At 44.5% G+C, this 20269-nt stretch overlaps 1 protein-coding gene across 4 annotated transcripts in view; it reads left to right on the top strand.

Moving 5' to 3' along the window:
- LOC140427831 (sentrin-specific protease 7-like) overlaps positions 1–20269 on the top strand; it is a 96473-nt gene that overhangs the window by 289 nt on the left and 75915 nt on the right. Inside the window, exons 1-2 of one of the 4 annotated variants that reach the window (XM_072513577.1) lie at positions 297–671; positions 7880–7948. In XM_072513577.1, coding sequence (XP_072369678.1) covers positions 7889–7948 — 60 coding nt within the window. In that variant the 5' untranslated portion in view covers positions 297–671; positions 7880–7888. Of the gene's footprint in view, positions 1–296; positions 672–7876; positions 7949–20269 lie in introns of those variants that run through there. The other 3 variants (XM_072513576.1, XM_072513579.1, XM_072513578.1) reach the window with 3 other exon arrangements.

Genomic DNA, 20269 nt, shown 5'->3' with positions numbered 1-20269 from the left:
GAATGAATCGTGTCTGATTTCCCAATTGGAGACCTGCGCCAGGCCGGAGTATGGCGGATAGACACAGGCCCGGCGCTGCGGCCTGCACTCCGGGCCCTCTGCCCTATCCCTCCCCCCCCCCCCCCCCCCCCCCGGAGTGAGGAGGAAGCTGCGTTTGTGTTTTTTAAACTCGATCTCGCTCCACGACTTTTCGCGGCCTCCGAGACCCGGAAAGTTCTTTTTAAAGAAGCCCCGTTGCTCCTCCCCTTCCGTTGCCATGAAGATTCTTTCCTTCCTGCCCTGGGGAGAGGAGGCGGAAACAGAGAGGCCTCCGGAGGGGGTGGGGGCTCTACCTGGTCGTCCCTTCTTATTAGAGAAGAATCGGGCAAGCCAAGTCCTTGGCTCTGTCAGGCCGCGGAGGGGGGGGGCGCAGAGAGGTGGCTGGTCCTGGCCTAGCTCGGCCAGGCCTGTCTCCGCGCCCGGCCCGAGCGGTGGGCGCCCGCGGCCTGTGTTGATGTGACCGTTACCGAGTTTCCTGCCAGCTGACGGATTGAAAGCTGCGAGCCCCAGGGGGGGCCCCTCGCCACCCCCCTCTCCTCCCGCTTATTTGTTTGTGTTTTACCTTTTTAAAAAAAACCCCAATAATTTCCCCCGTCCAAGTCACAGATTTCCCTGGAAACCCCGCTCTTCAGGTGAGTGCTGATCTCCTCCCTGGTTGTTTTAAAACACATTATTTTGGGTGTTTGCAATTTGGTTTAGGCGTTGAAGCGAGTCGACTGCACCTTGTTTTGTTTTGTTTTTGCTGCTGGGAGATCTGACTGTACGAATGTAAATCCTCCTCCGGCAGGGTGGGGGAATCAGCCTTGCTTAGCAAAGGTGTGACATACAACCCACCATTAGAGTTTAGAGACCCCCAAAACAAACCTGCAACTTATGTTCGACTGTTTTCCATTCACTTGGATCATGCAAAACAAAAAAACCCCCACCAAGAGGTAGGAAATACACAATCAAAATTGTCTTTTGATGTGATTTCTTAGTTTTGCATTGGGTGAACAAATATACCTAGAAATCGTAGTCCTTTAATTTTAATTGGGTTGCCTTGTTCAAAAATTCTGGAGGTGCACACTAGATTGGAATTTGACCTGAAATATTATTTGCTGCAACATCGTCTTGCCTGTGGCATTGCTGACAGTGAGTTAGATGATATGTTGTTTCATAAGGGGTAGCACACGTGGCTACACAGCGCCAGGATCCCAGATTTGATTCCCCGCTGGGTCACTCTGTGCTGAGTCTGCATGTTCTCCCCGTGTCTGCGTGGGTTTCCTTCGTGTGCTCCGGTTTCCTCCCACAGTCCAAAGACGTGGAGGTTAGGTGGATTGGCTATGCTAAATTGCCTTCAGTGTCCAAAAAGGTGAGGAGGGGTTGTTGGGTTATGGGGATAGGGTGGAAGTGAGGGCTTAAAAAGGTCGGTGCAGACTCGATGGGCCAAATGGCCTCCTTCTGCACTGTAAGTATCAATGTCTATGTAACACCACTCGCCCGAACAAGGTGAAATTATATCGGGCGGCACGGTAGCACAGTGGTTAGCACTGTTGCTTCGCAGTGCCAGGGACCAAGGTTCGATTCCCGGCTTGGGTCACTATCTGTGCGGAGTCTGCACGTTCGCCCTGTGTCTGCGTGGGTTTCTTCCGGGTGCTCCAGTTTCCTCCCACAAGTCCCGAAAGACGTGCTTGTTAGGTGAATTGGACATTCTGAATTCTCACTGTGTACCTGAACAGGCGCTGGAGTGTGGCAACTAGGGGATTTTCACGGTAACTTCATTGCAGTGTTGACGAAAGCCTACTTTTGACACTAATAACGATTATTATTGAAGCGCTACAAAAATTTAATGTGATGATTCGAAGCCGGTGCAAAGTTCCTGAAAAGTTGTTAATATTTAAGTTGGGATCAGAAAGACATGGTATTGATTTAAAGGGTGAGCAGAAAAATAATAAACATCACATATACTTGTACAAAAGAAAAGTTCTGCAAATGCTGGAAATCTAAAATAAAATGCAGGAAATGCAAAGCAGGTCATCATAGATTCATAGAATTTACAGTGCAGAAAGAGGCCATTCGGCCCATCGAGTCTGCACCGGCTCTTGGAAAGAGCACCCTACCCAAGGTCAACAACTCCACCCTATCCCCATAACCCAGTAACCCCACCCGACACTAAGGGCAATTTATCATGGCCAATCCACCTAACCTGCACATCTTTGGACTGTGGGAGGAAACCGGAACACCCGGAGGAAACCCACGCACACACTGGGAGAATGTGCAGACTCCGCACAGACAGTGACCCAAGCCAGAATCGAACCTGGGATCCTGGAGCTGTGAAGCAATTGTGCTATCCTCAATGCTACCGTGCTGCCCCACAGCACAGGTCATGCAGCAGCTGTGCAGAGAAACAAAGTTAATTTATCATCGACCTGAAACATTGGGCGGGCTTCAATAGACTTGACTTGCCCACGATTGGAGAGCCATTGGAGAACCCCTGAAACTTCTACGGGTGTGGCTAGATGGGATTAAGTGCCCATGAGGGACTTAATTGGCCACTACCTACAGGCGGGTGCGGAAGGGGGGGGGGGATGCCTGCCGAGAGCTGCAGGATTCTGATTAGCCATCAGCACCCTGGGCCCAAGATCATCAAAGGATTTGAGTCCAAAGTTGATTTGAAGGGGATCAAAAGCAAGGGCTTTGGAGAGGCTTTCAGTGCACCCCAGGCCTCTCCAATGTTGAGTTCCTTGATTAGGCACTGAGGGAGCTGCTGGCAAACCCAACAGGGTGGGTGTGTAGCCTTCGGGAGGTACAGGAGATACATGTGGCTCCCATTTAATCCCCAAGCCAGCAGTAAATTGCCTTGGTCTCGGGACAGTTGATGTCCTTTGGTTCATTAATGAGCCTAATTAACATCCTGGATTGGGCCCTTAATTGGGGCCAGTTTTCCTGACACTCCCAAGATCCAAACTGCATGGGACAGTGGATGAATAAGACTGCCAGCGGATGAATAAGACTGCCAGCAGCAGTAAAACTGTCCTCAATTAAGATCATAAGACATAGGAACTTAATTAGGCCACTCAGCCCATCGAGTCTGCTCCCTCCCCCCAAAAAGCCCAGGACAATTCAGTGACACTTTGGTCACAGGGGTGACCAATAAGAGAAAAGTCACCTATACATGAAAGTGAATTCTTGACAAATGAATAAAATTGTTCATGAAAATTAAAAGTTAATATTCTATGAACTGGTTTATGTTATTTAGTTTTGAATGTGCAACTTGATACCTTTTTGATACCATTGTTTTGAGGCGATATTGTTTTGGAATTAGGGTGAGTTGACTAAAGCATCTTCAGTTTCACAGTATTTTCCATTGTAACAGTAATTGGATTCTCAAAATAATATTTAAAAATAAATGTAATACTTTTGTACAAAGATAGAATTTTAGGCAATAGTTGTTAAATGTTTAGCATTTTTCAGGTGTATTTTCCAGCTCAGTACTTTGGGGTGCGATGCAGCCTATGGTCCTTCCACAGTCTGGCAGGCTGTGTTTGTTTGTGACAAGCAAATATAATGGTACATAATCCATGCCCACCTCTCTGGCAACCTTCAGTTTTAAAATAATTACTGTTCATGCTTTGAGGCTGTGTGGAGAGTGGAATTTTTGAATTCCTAATTATTTATAGCAATGCTCTTCTCAAAAGTGCAGTGTAATAGCTTGTTTATATATTAAATTGTGCTGGTGCTTTGAAAATCACCCTATCAGACCAGGAAGAGGTTCATGGTTTTGAAAAGGGCAATCTCGTTTATTTTTTTGCCATGGTGTTGCCATTTGCAGATGAGATGTTTTGGTACTAGAGGCGTCAGCATTATTTCCCTTGTATTACAGTGCTTGGGTGAGCCTAGGTTAATGGATGGTGCAAAATGTAATCCTGACCAGTTGTGCATTGGAACAGTCAAATCTAGAGGGGACAAAAGTGTAGATGAGTTTTAGCAGATGATGAGCTGAGACAGGAACAGAGTTAGGGAATGTTAAATAGGTGGAAATAGGCTGTTTCGTTGCTGTGAATATGGCCAGAATCTCATATTGGTGTCAAAAGTTGACACCAGGGTTTCAAGCAATTCGGTTTAGCCTGGACAGTTGCCTGAGAAAGGGATGGGGTTTGTAATGAGGACCAAAAACAATGGATTAACTCTCAATATTCAAATAAAAGAATTGCTTGCATTTTAATATCTTCTTTCTTGACCCCAAGGCATCCCAAATTACAGTGAAATATTTTTGAAGTATAGGCACTAGTTGGAAATGTAGCAGCCAAATAACACACAGCAAGCTGCCATAAATGGCAGTATGATAATGACCAAATAGTCTCTTTTCTGTTATGTTGATTGAGGGATAAATGATGGTCATGACACCCTGATGTTTTTCAAAATAGTGCTGTGGGCTATTTTCATCCACCTAAGGCCGAGAGTACCTTTGGTTTATTGTCTATTGGGCCCTTAATTGGGGACATTTTTCCCGACTCTGGCAATCTGATGCAGGTACTCTCAGGATTCCCAGGAAAATGGCACTATCAACAGTGCAACACTACCGTTGTGCAGCTTTGGAGTGTCAGCCTTGATTATTGTGCTGAAATCATGGAGTCACATGCTTCTGACTGGGAGGCAATTGTGCTACCAGCTGAGCCACAACTGACACTGAGTTGAAGGAAACTTCAGCTCTTCCACTGCTGTATGTCAGACAAACAGTCTGATATGAAGGTGAGAATTTCTAATTTGAAATATTGGAAAACCAGGTGGCTCAGCGAAGGTTAGACTATGTAATGGGAACGTTTGTTCAGTAGGATGCAGGAAACGGGGTTTTAGTTGAGCTGATGTTTATGGAGAGCGGTGAATAGAAGTTTACATTGAAATAAATCTGGAGGTGACAAAAACCTGAATCGAATGAGCTGTATTGGGGCTGAGATCGGCAGTGTTAGAGACAGGAGTAGGTGATCTCTGTGATGGAAAGGATATAACGTCAGGCTTAGCTATCTAAGTGATATGTAGGCTACAAAGTTGCTGCCATTATGGTTATTGCCTGAGCTGGGAATGAACTCTGGGTGCATTGATTTCTAGAATATACTGTACGGGTGAATACATTTCTTAATTTTGAATCTGGTGGACACAAGGGCCATGGTGTTTTTATTTTGTCTTTTATCCATCTACAAATGCATTTTTGAGTGTGGAGGGAAAGTTAAGATAGTACCTTATTGAAGCACATATCATAAGTTCATAAGATATAGGAGCAGAATTAGGCCATTTGGCAAATCGAGTCTGCTCCACCATTCTATCATGGCTGATATGTTCCTCATCTGTTACCTACCTACCATGCTGCAGACCAAGAGCTGGATTGCAAAATCAGCCCCCCAGAACACATGACCTAGGATCAGGAGTAGGCAATTTAGTCTCCAGAGCCTCAACATCTTCAATGTGATCCTGGCTGATCCCACCCTGGCCTCAACTCCACTGCCCTGCCGTTCTCCATAACCCTTCAACCCATTACCAATTAAAAATCTGTCTAACTCCTCCTTGAATTTACTCACTGTCCCTGCATCCACCGCACTGTGGGGTAGCGAATTCCACAGATTCACAACCCTTTGTGAGAAGTAGTTTCTCCTCAAATCTGTTTTAAATTTGCTACCTCTTATTCTAAGATTGTGACCTCTTGTTTTAGAATGCCCACAAGAGGAAGCATCTGCTCCACGTCTACTTTATCCATATCTTTTAACATCTTGTATACCTTGATTTGTTTCTGCTTCCACTAAGAAGGGATGGATGTATCACTTTTTTTTAACTCCATTCCTGAATATTTAGTGCAGGAAAACCAGATTCTGCTCTCCAAACGTCCTGTGGCACCCATTCAGCAATTCTATTGGGATTCTTGGGTGCCTATGGTTGAGTATCAAATACTAAAGTACTTCTGGGCATTAAGTACTATTTTAATAATGATGCAGGGTTATTACAATAGTAATTACGCAGGAAATTTCATTCTGGGGTGGGGGGAAAGTAAGAACAATTCTGAAGATCCACATGGGATTTTGTATACCCTCAATAGACATAAACAGAAAATTTAAATGTTCAGGAAGCAACTGCTCATACTTAAAATATGTTTGTGCCGATTGCTACTTTTATTGTTGTTCCCCATTGATACATTATAGGAAATATAAATATATGCACATTCTATTTTGTTTATAGTTTGATAATTGGAGTGTTCATTCATTAATGAATCATTGTTCATTTTGCATCAATAAGATTGGTATAGATTTTGGATTCATCTTTGTTACCATCACCAAGGTGCGTCAAGTGCAACTAGTGCTTCAAGTTTCACTTTGAGTGAATCTTCACTAACTTCCTATCTATCGACTCTGGAGATGCTTTTAGAAGTTTCTGTGGCATAAACTGATTTTGTTGTAAGCTGATATTTTGTACATTTGTTCATCCACAGTCCTCCCACTTTATTTGCAGAATATTTGCTATTTTAGGTAATATTTATTTTCGGAAAACAGGCTACTTCATATTTATCTTACTTAAAAACTACATTTGCCGATACCTGCCGAGGGCCCATCACATCGCTGGGGCAACAGTAACTTGTCAATCCCACTTATTGCCACTGTTTGATTTCTCTACTTCAAACAACCCTGTAGCAGGGACTGGTTTAGCACAATGGGCTAAACAGCTGGCTTGTACAGCAGAACAAGGCAGCAGCGCAGGTTCAATTCCCATACCAGCCTCCCCGAACAGGCGCCGGAATGTGGCGACTAGGGGCTTTTCACAGTAACTTCATTGAAGCCTACTTGTGACAATTATTATTATTATAACTCCTGCTACATTTTATTTATTCACACATGTCTTGATTTTGAAGCAATTATCTAATGTGACACTTCAAAAAAATAGGATCCTAGAAAGGTTGCACAGAAGGGTGGCCATTGGGCCTGTTGTGTCCATGCCAGCTCTCTGTCAGAACCTTTCAGCCAGTCTCCCACCCTGCCATTTTGCCGTAGCCCTGCAATTCTTTTCACTTCATTTAATTATGCAATTTCCATTGAAAGCCACCATTGAATCTTTCTGCACACACACTCATGCACTGCAGTCCAGATCACAATTCCCTTTGAAGACATTTCAAAATTTAAATTTAGAGTACCCAATTGTTTTTTTTCTAATTAAGGGGCAATTTAGCTTGGCCAATCCGCCTAACCTGCACATCTTTGGGTTGTGGGGGTGGGACCTACGCAGACTGGGAGAATGTACAAACTCCACACAAGCAGTGACCCGGGGCCAGGTTCGAACCCGGGTCCTCGGCGCCGCAGACAGCAATGCTAGCCACTGTGCCGCACCTCCCCTTTGAAGAAGTGACTGAGCATATAAACAAATAATTAATTTTGTCGAGCCATTTCATCAATCCACGATTTTGTGATTGCTAACTAGATACAAGATGCCAAATTTTTATATTTCTATTAAATCCTCAATTAAGTATACACACCATTGACCTCTTTGATCGCTCACAACCTTTTCAGTTTTATATGTAATAGATGCTGGGTATTGATCTTCTAGAAAATATCACTGAACTGGTTGAATCTAGGTGAAATAATTTGTTGAAAGCCTGTGCTTAGTGCTATTTAGCACATTATTTAATGCTTTATTTATCAAAAGGCTAATTTTATACTGGGCAATCTTTTTGAGAAATTACCTTTTTAAAGCCTTAGTTGTTGTAAAATAAAAAGGCCATTTATATTTTTTGTGTTCTTTTCATTTAGAAATATTGACAACAATGTTTGCAATTGTCTTGTTGTTCAAACATTTCTGAAAATTGTGTTCTTGTACATAGTAGCTGCCCCAAATGGATAGACGTAGGGGGTCAACTCAACCTGCTGGCCAGGATGGATCTGGGACATTGAAGGTACAAAGTTCAACTTTATGTTTGGTCTGCAACTTCAACTTTACTATTAACTCCTCTTCTGCTTGTATGGTTTATTGCTTTCCTGATGAAGGCAACAAGTTATTACAGAATGCATTCTTTCTCGGTGCTGTTAAGATGCCAGTGTTCACTATAAATCAGAGTCCTACTTAATATTCGATTTGAGGGTTATGAAGAATAATTGAAGTTGATGATTGTAACTGAGTGACTTGGCTTTCATTTTTTCTGCAGCACGTTGGTGGCAATTACCAATTGTAAAAGTAATTGGTCTAAAAGTGGACAAACTGGTATAAATTATCAAGGAAATTCAAGCGCAAATTATATCCAATGCCGATTAGGTTTCCGTGACCTTAGTTTAAAAGGTATTGCTTTGGACGCCAGATCTGACCGTAGAACTCCCTCGCCCCAAATTGAATTCTTAATCTGGTGGGATTTTGCTAATTGAGTCTATTTTTGCAGGCCTTCAAGGAGGTACTTAGAAAGGAGGTACTTAGAATTAAGCTGTTTTTTTTAGGTGCAGAGACCTTTAAAATGCTTTAAGAAACTGACGACTGTATATTAATGGAAGTAATTAATGATTCTGTGTATTTTTAAAGGTTACTCGCAAGGGGTGGACTGAACACTGATTAAAATGCTTTTTTTCGTAATAAACCAATTTTCAGCTGTATTAGTAAAGCTTAACCAGGTTACCGCTCTTTAAATCTGTTATGACCCCCATGGAGGCTAAGGACTGTGCTCATTCGATTTCCACCTTCCATAACTAGGTATGAACTCTCCTAGTAATTGAGGGCGGGGTTTCCCCTTAAGATGGGAAAACCGTGATCTAGGTGCAGGTCAGAGAGGGTGGCTCTTCAGGGAGAGGAGCAGTAGGTTTCATGATTTTGTGTATACCGCAGTAAACCAGTCGCAGTGTATTCCTGTCGCCTCTCCCGTTGGGTTCTACAAAATCTATCGAGGTGTGTTCTTTTTAAAAATATATATATTTATTTTTTCCAATTAAGGGGCAATTTGGCGTGGCCCATCTACCCAACCTGCACATCTTTGGTTTGTAGGGGTGAGACCCACGCAGACACATGGAGAATATGCAAACTCCACATGGACAGTGGGCCGGGATTGAACTCGGATCCTCGGCGCTGTGAGGCAGCAGTGCTGACCACCGTGCCGCCCATCAAGGAATGTTCTTTAATGCAATGGAGTTCTAAAATCCTGCCTGGTTCATGACAGATTTTACATTTCGTGAATTTGAACAGAAACCTGAGCAAAAAAAAATAATAATTTCTGGAAACTAGTGCAATTTGAACACATTTTCAGTCTGACTGCTAATTGTGCCCAAAGCAGAAACACGGTTAGAAACTTAGTTGCCTTAATTTTTGATCTTTTTACTTGGCAGGCACAGACACCCATTGACACTGATTTATTTTGTGTGGCGCAGTGCTTAGCACTGCTGCCCCATGACGCCGAGGACCCAGGTTCGATCCCGGCCCCGGGTTATATCTGTGTGGAGTTCGCACATTCTCCCCCTGTCTGCGTGGGCCTCACCCCTACAAACCCAAAAGATATGCAGTGTAGGTGGATTGGCCATGCTAAATTGCCCCTTAATTGGGGAAAAAAGAATTGAGTACTCTAAATTTATTTTAAAAAACATTTATTTATTTTATATCTTTGAATGAATATGTAGACAATTGAGTGAATATGCATACAATATTACTTAATATCTGTGTTTCCCCCACTCCTCCCACCATTAATACTTTGCATTGATATGACTGGTCCATTATTTGCTGGGGAAGGGCGTCTAACAACGTCGGAGTTAGATTTTCCGTTGCATATTTGGGTTTTTATTTTGTATCGCGGGTTGCTGAAAGTTCCAGCTGATAACCACGCAGTGAGGGGAAGCAGGGTATATGGGAACGCAGTGAACGGGGCAAACAATTATGTTATTACCGTAGCTAATCCTGTCAAAGAATTGTGAAATTAGCAATGCCAAGATGTGTCAATTAGTGGGTGAATTCATTGTCAAATCAGGTACGGAGTGAGAGAAATAAGCAAGATCACGCAAGATTGGTTTGATAGAGAAGAGATGAAGGAAATATTTTTTTATGAAAAGCATTTTACAATTTTACATTATGAATATCTCCAATGATATTTAAAATTTGAAGAACTGAGATCCTCATTCATTATTGTTCATTTTCAATGCCCAGAACTTCATTTGTTGTAATCAACAGGTCGGCAAAAGGGTACATACATGGAAATGGACAGGCCTTTAAAAAAATAATCTTTATTATTGTCACAAGTAGGCTTACGATAACACTGCAATAAAGTTACTGTGAAAATCCCCTAATCGCGCCACTACAGTGCCTGTTCGGGTATACTGAGGGAGAATTCAGAATGTCAAAATCACCTAACAGCACATCTTTCGGACTTGTGGGAGGAAACCGTAGCACCCGGAGGGAACCCATGCAGACACGGGGAGAATGTGCAGACGCCACACAGACCGTGACCCAAACTGGGAATCGAAACTGCCGCTGTGAGGCAACAGTGGTGCCCACTGTGCTACCGTGCCGCCCTGTCAAGTTCATCTGCCAAGTTCCTGACGTTCACACAGCTACCATTTTTACAATAAAATATAACCCATTTTGTATGTCCCATGTTTCTCACCTAACTGGTTGGCTAAGATTGATAAACCCCTCCCTTATAAAAGGCTGATATGTTTTATAGGTGAATGTTCATTTATCAAATTAGGCAGAAGAAGACAGTTTTATCATGGTAGTATAAAGTTCAATACAAATACTAGTTTCCACTCTTCCTTTCTGAATCCTCTGTCTGTGCAGAAACAACCTCCTACTGGGAAAAGCCCTGCTCTTTAGGTGCAGGCTTCAATAAGCCTCACCTGCTCAGTTCACTCTGAAGCAAGACCTAGTTTACTGTTAAAGGGACCTGCATTTCTAGCGGTGTCAGATGGATGTGAGATTTAAACCTTGTCTTGGCAGTGTTATAACACCCTGGGTTATTGCTCGTCAATTCCAACTCCACTTGACCCGGAATAACAACACAGTGAATTAACCAATAATTATTGGAAAAACACCAAATGGTCCCTGGCAGCTCACTAATTACAGTCACCAGGTTTGGAAGTTGCAGCTTTTCTAGAGAGAGATAGAGTGAACTGGTCCTTGTCTTTGTTTGCAGCCTGTAATGGTTTCCCTGTAGATTTTAATTCATTCAAGTTCTCTGCAGCTTCAGAAATACAGTGGTTATACAACTTTCCTGGAGAAAATGTGGAGGAAAAGGAGTGTCTAGGACTCAACTGCTCCCCGAGGTCTCTGGGATCCCCCACTGGGGTAGGATCCAACCACCACCTGTTAACGGACAGAGTACAGCCAAACTGGGTCCCTTCCCATCTCTCTCTCTCCCCTCTGGTGCCAAAAAGTTTGAGATCTCCTGTTCAAACTAGCAGTGTTCTCTTCATAACTTCTGAATTCCTCACTCCTCTCTGCTGCTTGACTTAAAGACACATGTCAATTGATCTATGTCTTATGGTCTTGTGGATCAAAATGATAATGGCAAAATAAAAGAAAGGGGAAATAAGGGAATAAAGAGGAAGGACCCTTACAGCAGAGGCCTACGTGTGATGCATTAAAGTAACCCACTTGTGATTTTAAGTACAGTATTAATAATCTTTATTAGTGCCACAAGTAGGTTTACATTAACACTGCAATGAAATTACTGTGAAAATCCCCTAGTCGCCACAATCCACGCCTTTTCAGTTACACAGGGAGAATTCAGAATGTCCAATTCACTTAACAGGCACGTCTTTCGGAACTTGTGGGAGGAAACCGGAACACCCGGAGGAAACCCCCGCAAACACTGGGAGAATGTGCAGACTTCGCAAAGACAGTGACCCAAGCCAGGAATCGAACTTGGACCCTGGCACTGTGAAGCAGCATGCTAATCACTGCTACTGTTCCACCCAAAATATAACTAGCAGAGAATAGTTTTCGATCCATCGACCTCTGGGTTATGGGCCGAGCATGCTTTTGCTGGGTCCCTGGTGTTGTGAAGCAGCAGTGCTAAACTGCTACAGTGCCGCCCATGTGTTTGTGGTTAAGTTTGCAAATCGTAATGCTTTTGAACCATTGAATATTTAATGTTTGTACTGTGCAAGTTTTGAAAAATGTGCCTTGGAAGCATGTTGGTTTTCAGCACAGACAGCCATATGGTGAGAATTGATGCAGGTTTTAGTTCTGCTCTGCATATATCTTAGCCACGTTTAATGGAGAACTGCTGAGTTAGAGCTGCAGCATCTTCCGACAAGGATTGAAAATTAATGGAGAGAGCTTACCCACCATTTAATTTCTAGTCTGTTATGGGAACTGTATAGAGTGGGAGTGTGTCTGTTATCAGATCACATGTCCTCAAAGACAGGAGGCTTGTAGGGCTACTGAGTATGCCAAAGAGGAATATTCATTGACATATTTTACTTGATAATTTTATACAAAATGTCCTCAGAAGAGGTTGAATGGATCGGATAGTATTTCGGTATATTCGTTGTATGTGGCTTGTCGGGTTGACTTATGAACTTGCTATTATCAAATTGTTGAGTATAGCCCTGTAATGGTCAACACAGGCTAGTGAGTGGGCCGCATGAGTGGCCCTTCTTCATCTCAGTGGACCACCCGATTGAATTCGGGCATGTTCACGAACTGACCCTTGAGTAAAATTTAATACATGCCAAATATTTCATAAATTAATCATTCATATATTAATAGAACTGCCATCAACTTCAAGTGGTAAAAACAAAATAAATATTTACACTTGATAGGATGCAGAGGGAGCATACGGCTCTCAACGTCAATGTTGTGTGCCATCAGCATGCGCCTCACTTCACATGCCCAGTCTTTACATGTGCATCATTTTAGTTATACCAGTAGGAAAAAAGCTACTTGGATGAAAACCAGTGGAAGGTGGCAACTCTGCACGTGAGCAACAAGTCAACAAAATGTCTCGTGGGTCGCACTCCGAACCCTGATGGGATGTATGTGGCCCCCTCGCTGCAGGTTGCTCACCACTGGTTTAGCGTATTATTGCTTGTGATATCCTGTAACTACGAGAGAAGTTTGCACTTCTGAAAACTGGCCTTTGTGCTAAAGCTGTTTAAACTTTGTATAATGTTTAATGTGCATCTGATGTTTTTCATATGTTTTGAAAAGGAATAAGCAACTTGCATCTCTGTAGTGACTTGAACGTACAAAAGCCTCCCAAGGTGTTTCACAAAGGTGTAAACGTACATAAATGGAGACCGTGTGTAGAGTCAAGCAGTTTGAAGAGCATATATGATCCAAATTGAGCACTCACCATTGCAGATCAAGTTCTATTTTTATGTGCTACATCCTCTAGGGACCTTTTAATGGTGTTGACGCACAAGTTGAGTCCTCCAGGAGCCAATGCTATAAATCTATTAAACCTGTCTCAGTGTAGACAGTTGTGTGCAGCACGGTAGCATAGTGGATAGCACAATTGCTTCACAGCTCCAGGGTCCCAGGTTCGATTCCGGCTTGGGTCACTGTCTATGCGGAGTCTGCACATCCTCCCCGTGTGTGCGTGGGTTTCCTCCGGGTGCTCCGGTTTCCTCCCACAGTCCAAAGATGTGCAGGTTAGGTGGATTGGCCATGATAAATTGCCCTTGGTGTCCAAAGTTGCCCTTAGTGTTGGGTGGGGTTACTGGGTTATGGGGATAGGGTGGAAGTGTTGACCTTGGGTAGGGTGCTCTTTCCAAGAGCCGGTGCAGACTCGATGGGCTGAATGGCCTCCTTCTGCACTGTAAATTCTATGATCTAGAAAACCATTACTTAGAAATCAATGAAACTTACAGCACAGATGGGGGGTGCTTGGCCAGGTATCTTTGAAAGAGCAGTCTTGCTCAGCCCCATGCCCCAAATTTTCTCTAATCTGCTTATCTTCCCACTCCCTTAAAATTATTTATGGACTCAGCTTCATAGTTTTCAGCTATGTTTCTGAGGGTTTCAAATTCGTGACTTTGAATTACTTAAAATATTTTCCTTAAAGCTCTTTTTAGGCTACCTCTCAATCTTCTCTGTTCCAAGGGGAATAGTCCTAACTTTTCCAACCTCTCCTCATAACTGGACCCTTATCCCTGGTAAGAGTTTGCTAAATTTTTTCTGTACGCTTCTGAGGCCTTTACACCTTTCCTGAAGTGGACCTTTCCTGAAGTGGAAGAGGAGGTGTATTATAATAAGCCCAAAGCACTTGTGATTTACATTAACTTCTCCCAAATATTACCATTGCTATATCAAGTAGCAAAATTTTCATAAGCATGAAACATATTTGACATTCAGCAAAAGACTCTCAAATTTTTATTTGATGGAATGCTATCCTGATTACAAAGATGAGGTTTACAAAAATACAAGATTAGCTGTGTGCTTAGCCATGAGGAAGAAAGTTGTCAATGAACTGGTTTGATGAACAAAGTTTCAATATGGAGAAATGTGTGTTAATGGATTTGGGGAGGGCAAACAAGGCAAGGAAGTACATAACAAATGGCAGGGTAACGAGAATTCTAGAGAAACCGAGGGACCCTTGGCATGCTCCTCCACCAAATTTTGAATGTAACAGAATAGATAGATAAGGTGGTCATGAAGGCATAAGGGATGCTATCCTTTATTAGCCAAGGCATATAACAAGAGCAGGGTGGTTATGCTTGAACTATATAAAACACAAGGTACGGAAGAACTAGAGCATTGAGGTAGCTGCTTTGTGCCCTTACTTTAGCAAAGAATTCCCAGGTTTGTGTCTTCCCTCTTCCACAGATTTGGTGCTTCTGTTAAACTGAGATAAACAGTATTTGTGCTAACCTCCATGAAATAAGTGCTCTGTTTCTTCAGAAAGAATGTGTTTTCTGGTGAATCTTCAGGAGACCTGTTTTGTTAGACTGGGTGTTTTAGGGTTTCAGCATGTTTTGAAGTCTTTTTTTTAAGTAGAGAGAATTAGTTTATTAAATCATGTCCATGTACCATTCATCCTATTTGTGGCTTACCTAGAAAGATGAGACAATGTTGCCTCCCTCTCAGCAATTTGTCTTGGGCAACCATTTTTAGAAGACTGCGCACTATTTTGTTGATTCTAGTATGGAGAGTGCAAACGATTGTATCTTGCATCTCTACATGAGCAACCTAACCATTTCTAAAGGAGAAGATAAGGGATTTAGAATCCTGATAGTTAATGGTGTAGCCACCTGGGTTGGCCAATTCCCGACGTAAAATGGAGAACAGCAAAGGCTGAAGGGAAATTCAGCCAACACAGGCAGAAACTAGCAGGTGCAAGTTACTGTGTATTAGACTCTGCAAAAGCCCAGACAGCATCGATACAAGCAGCTAACTGCATAATAATGTAGTGGCCATCTACATACTAATGAGCGATCCCCGGGAACAATCGAATCATTTGAGATAAACTAGGCCAAGCCAGACTCATCGGCGCCAGCAGGGGCCAACACAAAAGAGGTTAACGGACACCTACAAACCGCCCATCGATCAGGGAACCGCTCCAGTATTGGAGAAATCGAACCAAGCGATTGGTACGAAGTCCAATCACTTGAAACCAGGTACGGGGCCCGCCCCGAAAGGCGGGTAGCCCCTGGGGACTATAAAGTAAAGCCCCCAAGTTCAAATCGTCCTTCTTGACAGGGTCACTCAGCAACGCGAAGTAACCCTTGACAGTGACCTGTCCAGCTGCCTCCAAAGAACGTAAGTCTCAAGTCAACGCTCGCTACGAGATAGGCGCTCCTAGCTACCAGTCCATACCAGCTTTGAATCCCGCAGACTCAGAACCTGAAAGAAAGGCCATTTGTTCCCCTGACCTGGTAGGCCAGTCCGAAGCTAAGTATAGGCCTGTTACTAATAGAAATAGCTTAGAAAGTAGAGTTTATACATGAGTAGTGATTTACTGTGTATAATAAATGTGCTTTGATTTGAATCTTACTAATTGGTGTATTGAGTTATTGATCATTACTTGAACTTGAACCTCGTGGCGGTATCATAAAGATACCTGGCGACTCGAGAGCAAAGGTTATTAAACAGAGCCAATTGAACCAACCAAAAGTTGGCAACCTATTACTGGCGACATCCTGACGGGACCCGATCTAGAAGTGGCTTAACCACTCCAGGAGAACCCAAAATTTGAATTAGAACTCCAATTGGGAACAGAAAACCACAAGTGTTCAAGCAGTTCTGATCAATCCTCATAATTCGGAAGTGTGTTAAATGCATGCGTAACTAACAGGGCGATCAGGTAATGCTGATAGATTTTTTGTTGCGACAAAACTGTCGGGAGTTTGTATTTCGGAAAATAGTGAAAGCCGTACCTGTAATTACAGCACCGCCTTAGTCCCCCTCGTTCCAAATTTATGAAAGCATTCAGATAGGAAAGATGGCAATGCAACGCCTAATGAACCCCGAAGAATTTGCGGTCGCAGCGACCAGCAGCAGTAGAGTAGGACTGTGTCCGGTTTGGGAAGAGGAAATCAGAAAGTACCTCAAAGGGAAAGGATGGCCCCTTTGGAGTGAATTCCGTGAAAATGAGGAAACAGGTCCCGGGAGTATAGGACATACTTGGTGGGAGAACCTGAGCGAGATTCACAAGAAGAGCTTAGGAAAAGCTCGCAAGCCGATGGCAATCGTGTCCTGTTTGGCACAATTGCGAGGCACAGAGGAGGTCGTTAGGATGCTCCGGAAAGAGATAGAAGGCATACATCGAATGAGCAAGGTCGATGTCAGTGAGGTAGAGAAAGAGAACACAGAGTTAAGGAGGAAGTTAGCAGCAAAAGACGGAGAGGTGGATGATGCCAAGAGTGCACGCCAGTCTTGTCTAGCGCACTTAAGCAGCTTCCAGTCCCAGTACGAAGAGGCCTATCAGGACACGCAACGTACAGTCCTGGTACGAGAGGAAACCGAGAAGCATGTAGAGGCATTGCAGAGGCAGTGTAGTGACCTGAAGGCAGTGTTAAGAGCACTCCGTGCTGCCACCACGGAGCAAAGACGAAGCTCATTAGACCACGCAAAGTGCCGGAAGCAGATTGCAGAACTGCAATCTCTGCTTTCAGTTCAAAAAGGATTCCAGGAAACCTTTGGGTCCTAGCTAGATAAGGAAGACGGCCCTGATTGGGAAGAATTGAGGGAGACAGCGCAGAGATATGTTCAGGAAACATGTGCGCAGGGAAAGCCCCAGAAGTGAAAGGCGCCCCAAACCCCCACAGAGCAGAAAGTTCAGGCTCCAATGAACCCAGTCACCACCCACCGCACAGCCACATCGGACGACACGGAATTTCTGTACACCACCCCCTTAACAGTGACCCAATTACGGGACGCGTGCGATAAAATCAAACCGTTCCTCCCCACCTCAGACCCTCACCACTTCTTTGCCAGAGTAAAACAGCAGGCTACCATGTATGGCCTGGATGAGCGAGAGCAAGTAAAGCTCACAGTTTTGAGTTTAGACCCTTCGGTCGTAGCTGCCCTTCCCGACCCACAGAATGTAGGAAGAGGCACCCTTGCAGAAATGCATACCGTGATCCTAGACGCGATCGGGTATAACAGGAGTGACCCCATAGAAGGCCTCAATAAGTGCAGGCAAAAGAAAACCGAGCACCCCACAGCGTTTGCTGGACGCTTGTAGATCCATTTCGCAGCGGTTTTCGGAGACTTAGACCGCGCCCATTTGTCCCCAGACAACATGGCCAAATGGACCCGCACCCTTATCTCTCATGCCACAGAAACAGGGCAAAAAGCTTGTGCGAATTATGACCCCTCAGAGGAGGCTCATAATGAGAAATGGGTTGTAAAAAGATTGTGCCGCGCCTGGGAGCAATCTGTTCAAAACAAACCCACGAACAAAAATCCCGAGGAACAGCAGGCAGAAGCAGACATACACGCAGTTAAGGCACACCAGAATCCCGCATGGGGGCAAGAACAGCCCTCCCACAAAAATCACAGGAGTGTTACAACTGTGGACAGTTGGGAAACTTTGCAAGAGAATGCAATGCCCCGCAAAAGCAACAGAGAGCCCAGCAGACAAGCACTCTAAATAATAACAGGACAAAGCCAATACATAGCATTAGCACCCGTTCAGATCAGACGGACCTGAACGGAACGGACTGATGGTGTTAGGGCTCCCCCAGTTGGGTCTGCGACACCCTTTGGGATAGGTCCGGCCGACCAGTAGTTGCAGCAAAAATACGTGGACAGCCCATCGAGTTTCTCTGGGATACAGGAGGGTCCCGCAGCACAATCAATTCCTCCACCATGTTTCAAAAGGACACGTGGCCCACTACAGCCACCATCACCCTCAGCGGCTTTACAGGCCACTGACAGCAGGGACACATCACAGCCTCTGTACCCATTCAAATTGGCAACATCACCACCAAGCACCCCGTAGTCTTAGTTGATCTACCCCACACAGCAGAACACATTTTAGGCATAGATTTTATGAATTCCCACAACCTATCCTTTGATCCAGTCAACCGATGTGTCTGGAGAATGGCAAAATCCGCAAGAGCCCCTGCAACGCTCACAATAGGAGAATATGCAAACAAAATTAGTGCAGTAGGCGAATTTTGGTTTGACCCGACCACAATTATCACGGACAAGCAGGTTAGGGCAGTTCTGCAGAAGCACCGGACAGCATTCGCGACCCACAAACACGACTGTGGCCGGATGACTGGTTCAGTACAAATCACAGGACCTGACCTAGCCCCCAAAAGCAATATGGATTTCCCCAAGAGGCAGAGGGAGAAATCGCAAAAGTGATCAGCAGCTTATTAGAGCAGAGCGTACTCCGATCAGTAGCCGCCACTAATAATGCCCCGATTTGGCCAGTGAGAGAGCCCGATGGATCATGGCGACTGACCATCGATTACCGAGAACTCAACAATGTCACCCCCGCAGCAGCCTCCACAGTAGCCACAAGTCCCGAGACCATGCTCAAACAGGGACTCAACTCACAATACTTTACGGTTTTGGACATCAGTAATGGATTCTGGTCCATTCCATTGGCAAAAGCGTGGCAGTACAAATTTGCCTTCACTTTCAAAAATCAGCAGTACACGTGGACATGCCTTCCACAAGGATTCCACAACTCCCCCTCCATTTTCCACCGACAGCTGGCAAATGGTTTAAGCCAAATTTTCTCACCCGAATGTCTGGTCCAGTACGTAGACGACCTATTACTGCAGACAGACACCAAGGAAGAGCACATTGAGCTTCTGTCCGAACTCCTGGAGCTCCTACAGAAAATTGGTTGTAAAGTCAACCCCCAAAAGGCCCAGATTTTGGAAAACAAGGTGATTTATTTGGGTACGAATATCATGCGTGGTAAACGCGAAATCGAGCACAAAAGAATTGACTCGATTGCTAAATTCCCCCTTCCCCAGAACGTTTAGCCCTCCGGTTGTTTTTAGGACTGGTTGGCTACTGCCGAAACCACATTGACGGTTTCGCCAGCAAGGCAGCACCCCTCTCAGACCTCCTAAAGAAGGGAGCCCCCTGGGAATGGCTTCCGCAGCATACGGATGCTGTGGACTCGTTGAAACAAGCACTCATAGCAGCCCCCGCGCTACAAGTTCCAGACCCACTTTCCCCTTACGCTATAGAGGTAGCAAGCACAGACCACACCCTTTCGGCCGTGCTCCTCCAGGAACGGCACGAACAGTTAAGGCCCGTGGCTTACGCCTCCAGAGTTTTAGATGCTGTGGAGCAGGGATTTTCAGCCTGTGAAAGGCACCTGCTCGCAGTTTTTTGGGCAGTACAATATTTTTCGTACATAACCGGACTGAACCCCATCACAATCCTCACAGAACACACCCCACCCAACTTTTACTGGACGGACGACTTAAGGACGGTACAGTCAGTCAAATAAGAGCAGCCAGATGGACCCTTCTTTTGCAGGAACGGGACATCACTGTTAAAAGGACCAAGACCCACACTTTCTCAGCAGATAACCTACAGTACCCAGGCACCCCCCCATGAATGTGAAATCATCTCTCCACACCACAACACAGGCCCCTTTATTGCGAAAACACCCCCCCAGAAAGATAGGTAGTCCAACCCAGAGCCCCAACCACACAGACACGTGCGAACCCATTAGGATATATGTGGATGGATCTTCCACAATATTAGAAGGGAAGCGCATAACAGGATGCGGCATTTACGTCGAGGACGTGCAGGGACGCGCCCTAGAAATACCAATAAAAGAAGAAATAGCAATAAAACTACCAGGACACTTCGGCGCGCAGGCAGCAGA

The sequence above is a fragment of the Scyliorhinus torazame genome, chromosome 8, assembly GCF_047496885.1.
Source record: "Scyliorhinus torazame isolate Kashiwa2021f chromosome 8, sScyTor2.1, whole genome shotgun sequence".
NCBI lineage: Eukaryota > Metazoa > Chordata > Chondrichthyes > Carcharhiniformes > Scyliorhinidae > Scyliorhinus > Scyliorhinus torazame.
The sequence above is the reverse complement of the archived record's forward strand: the minus strand, read 5'-3'. Positions and strand labels throughout refer to the sequence as shown.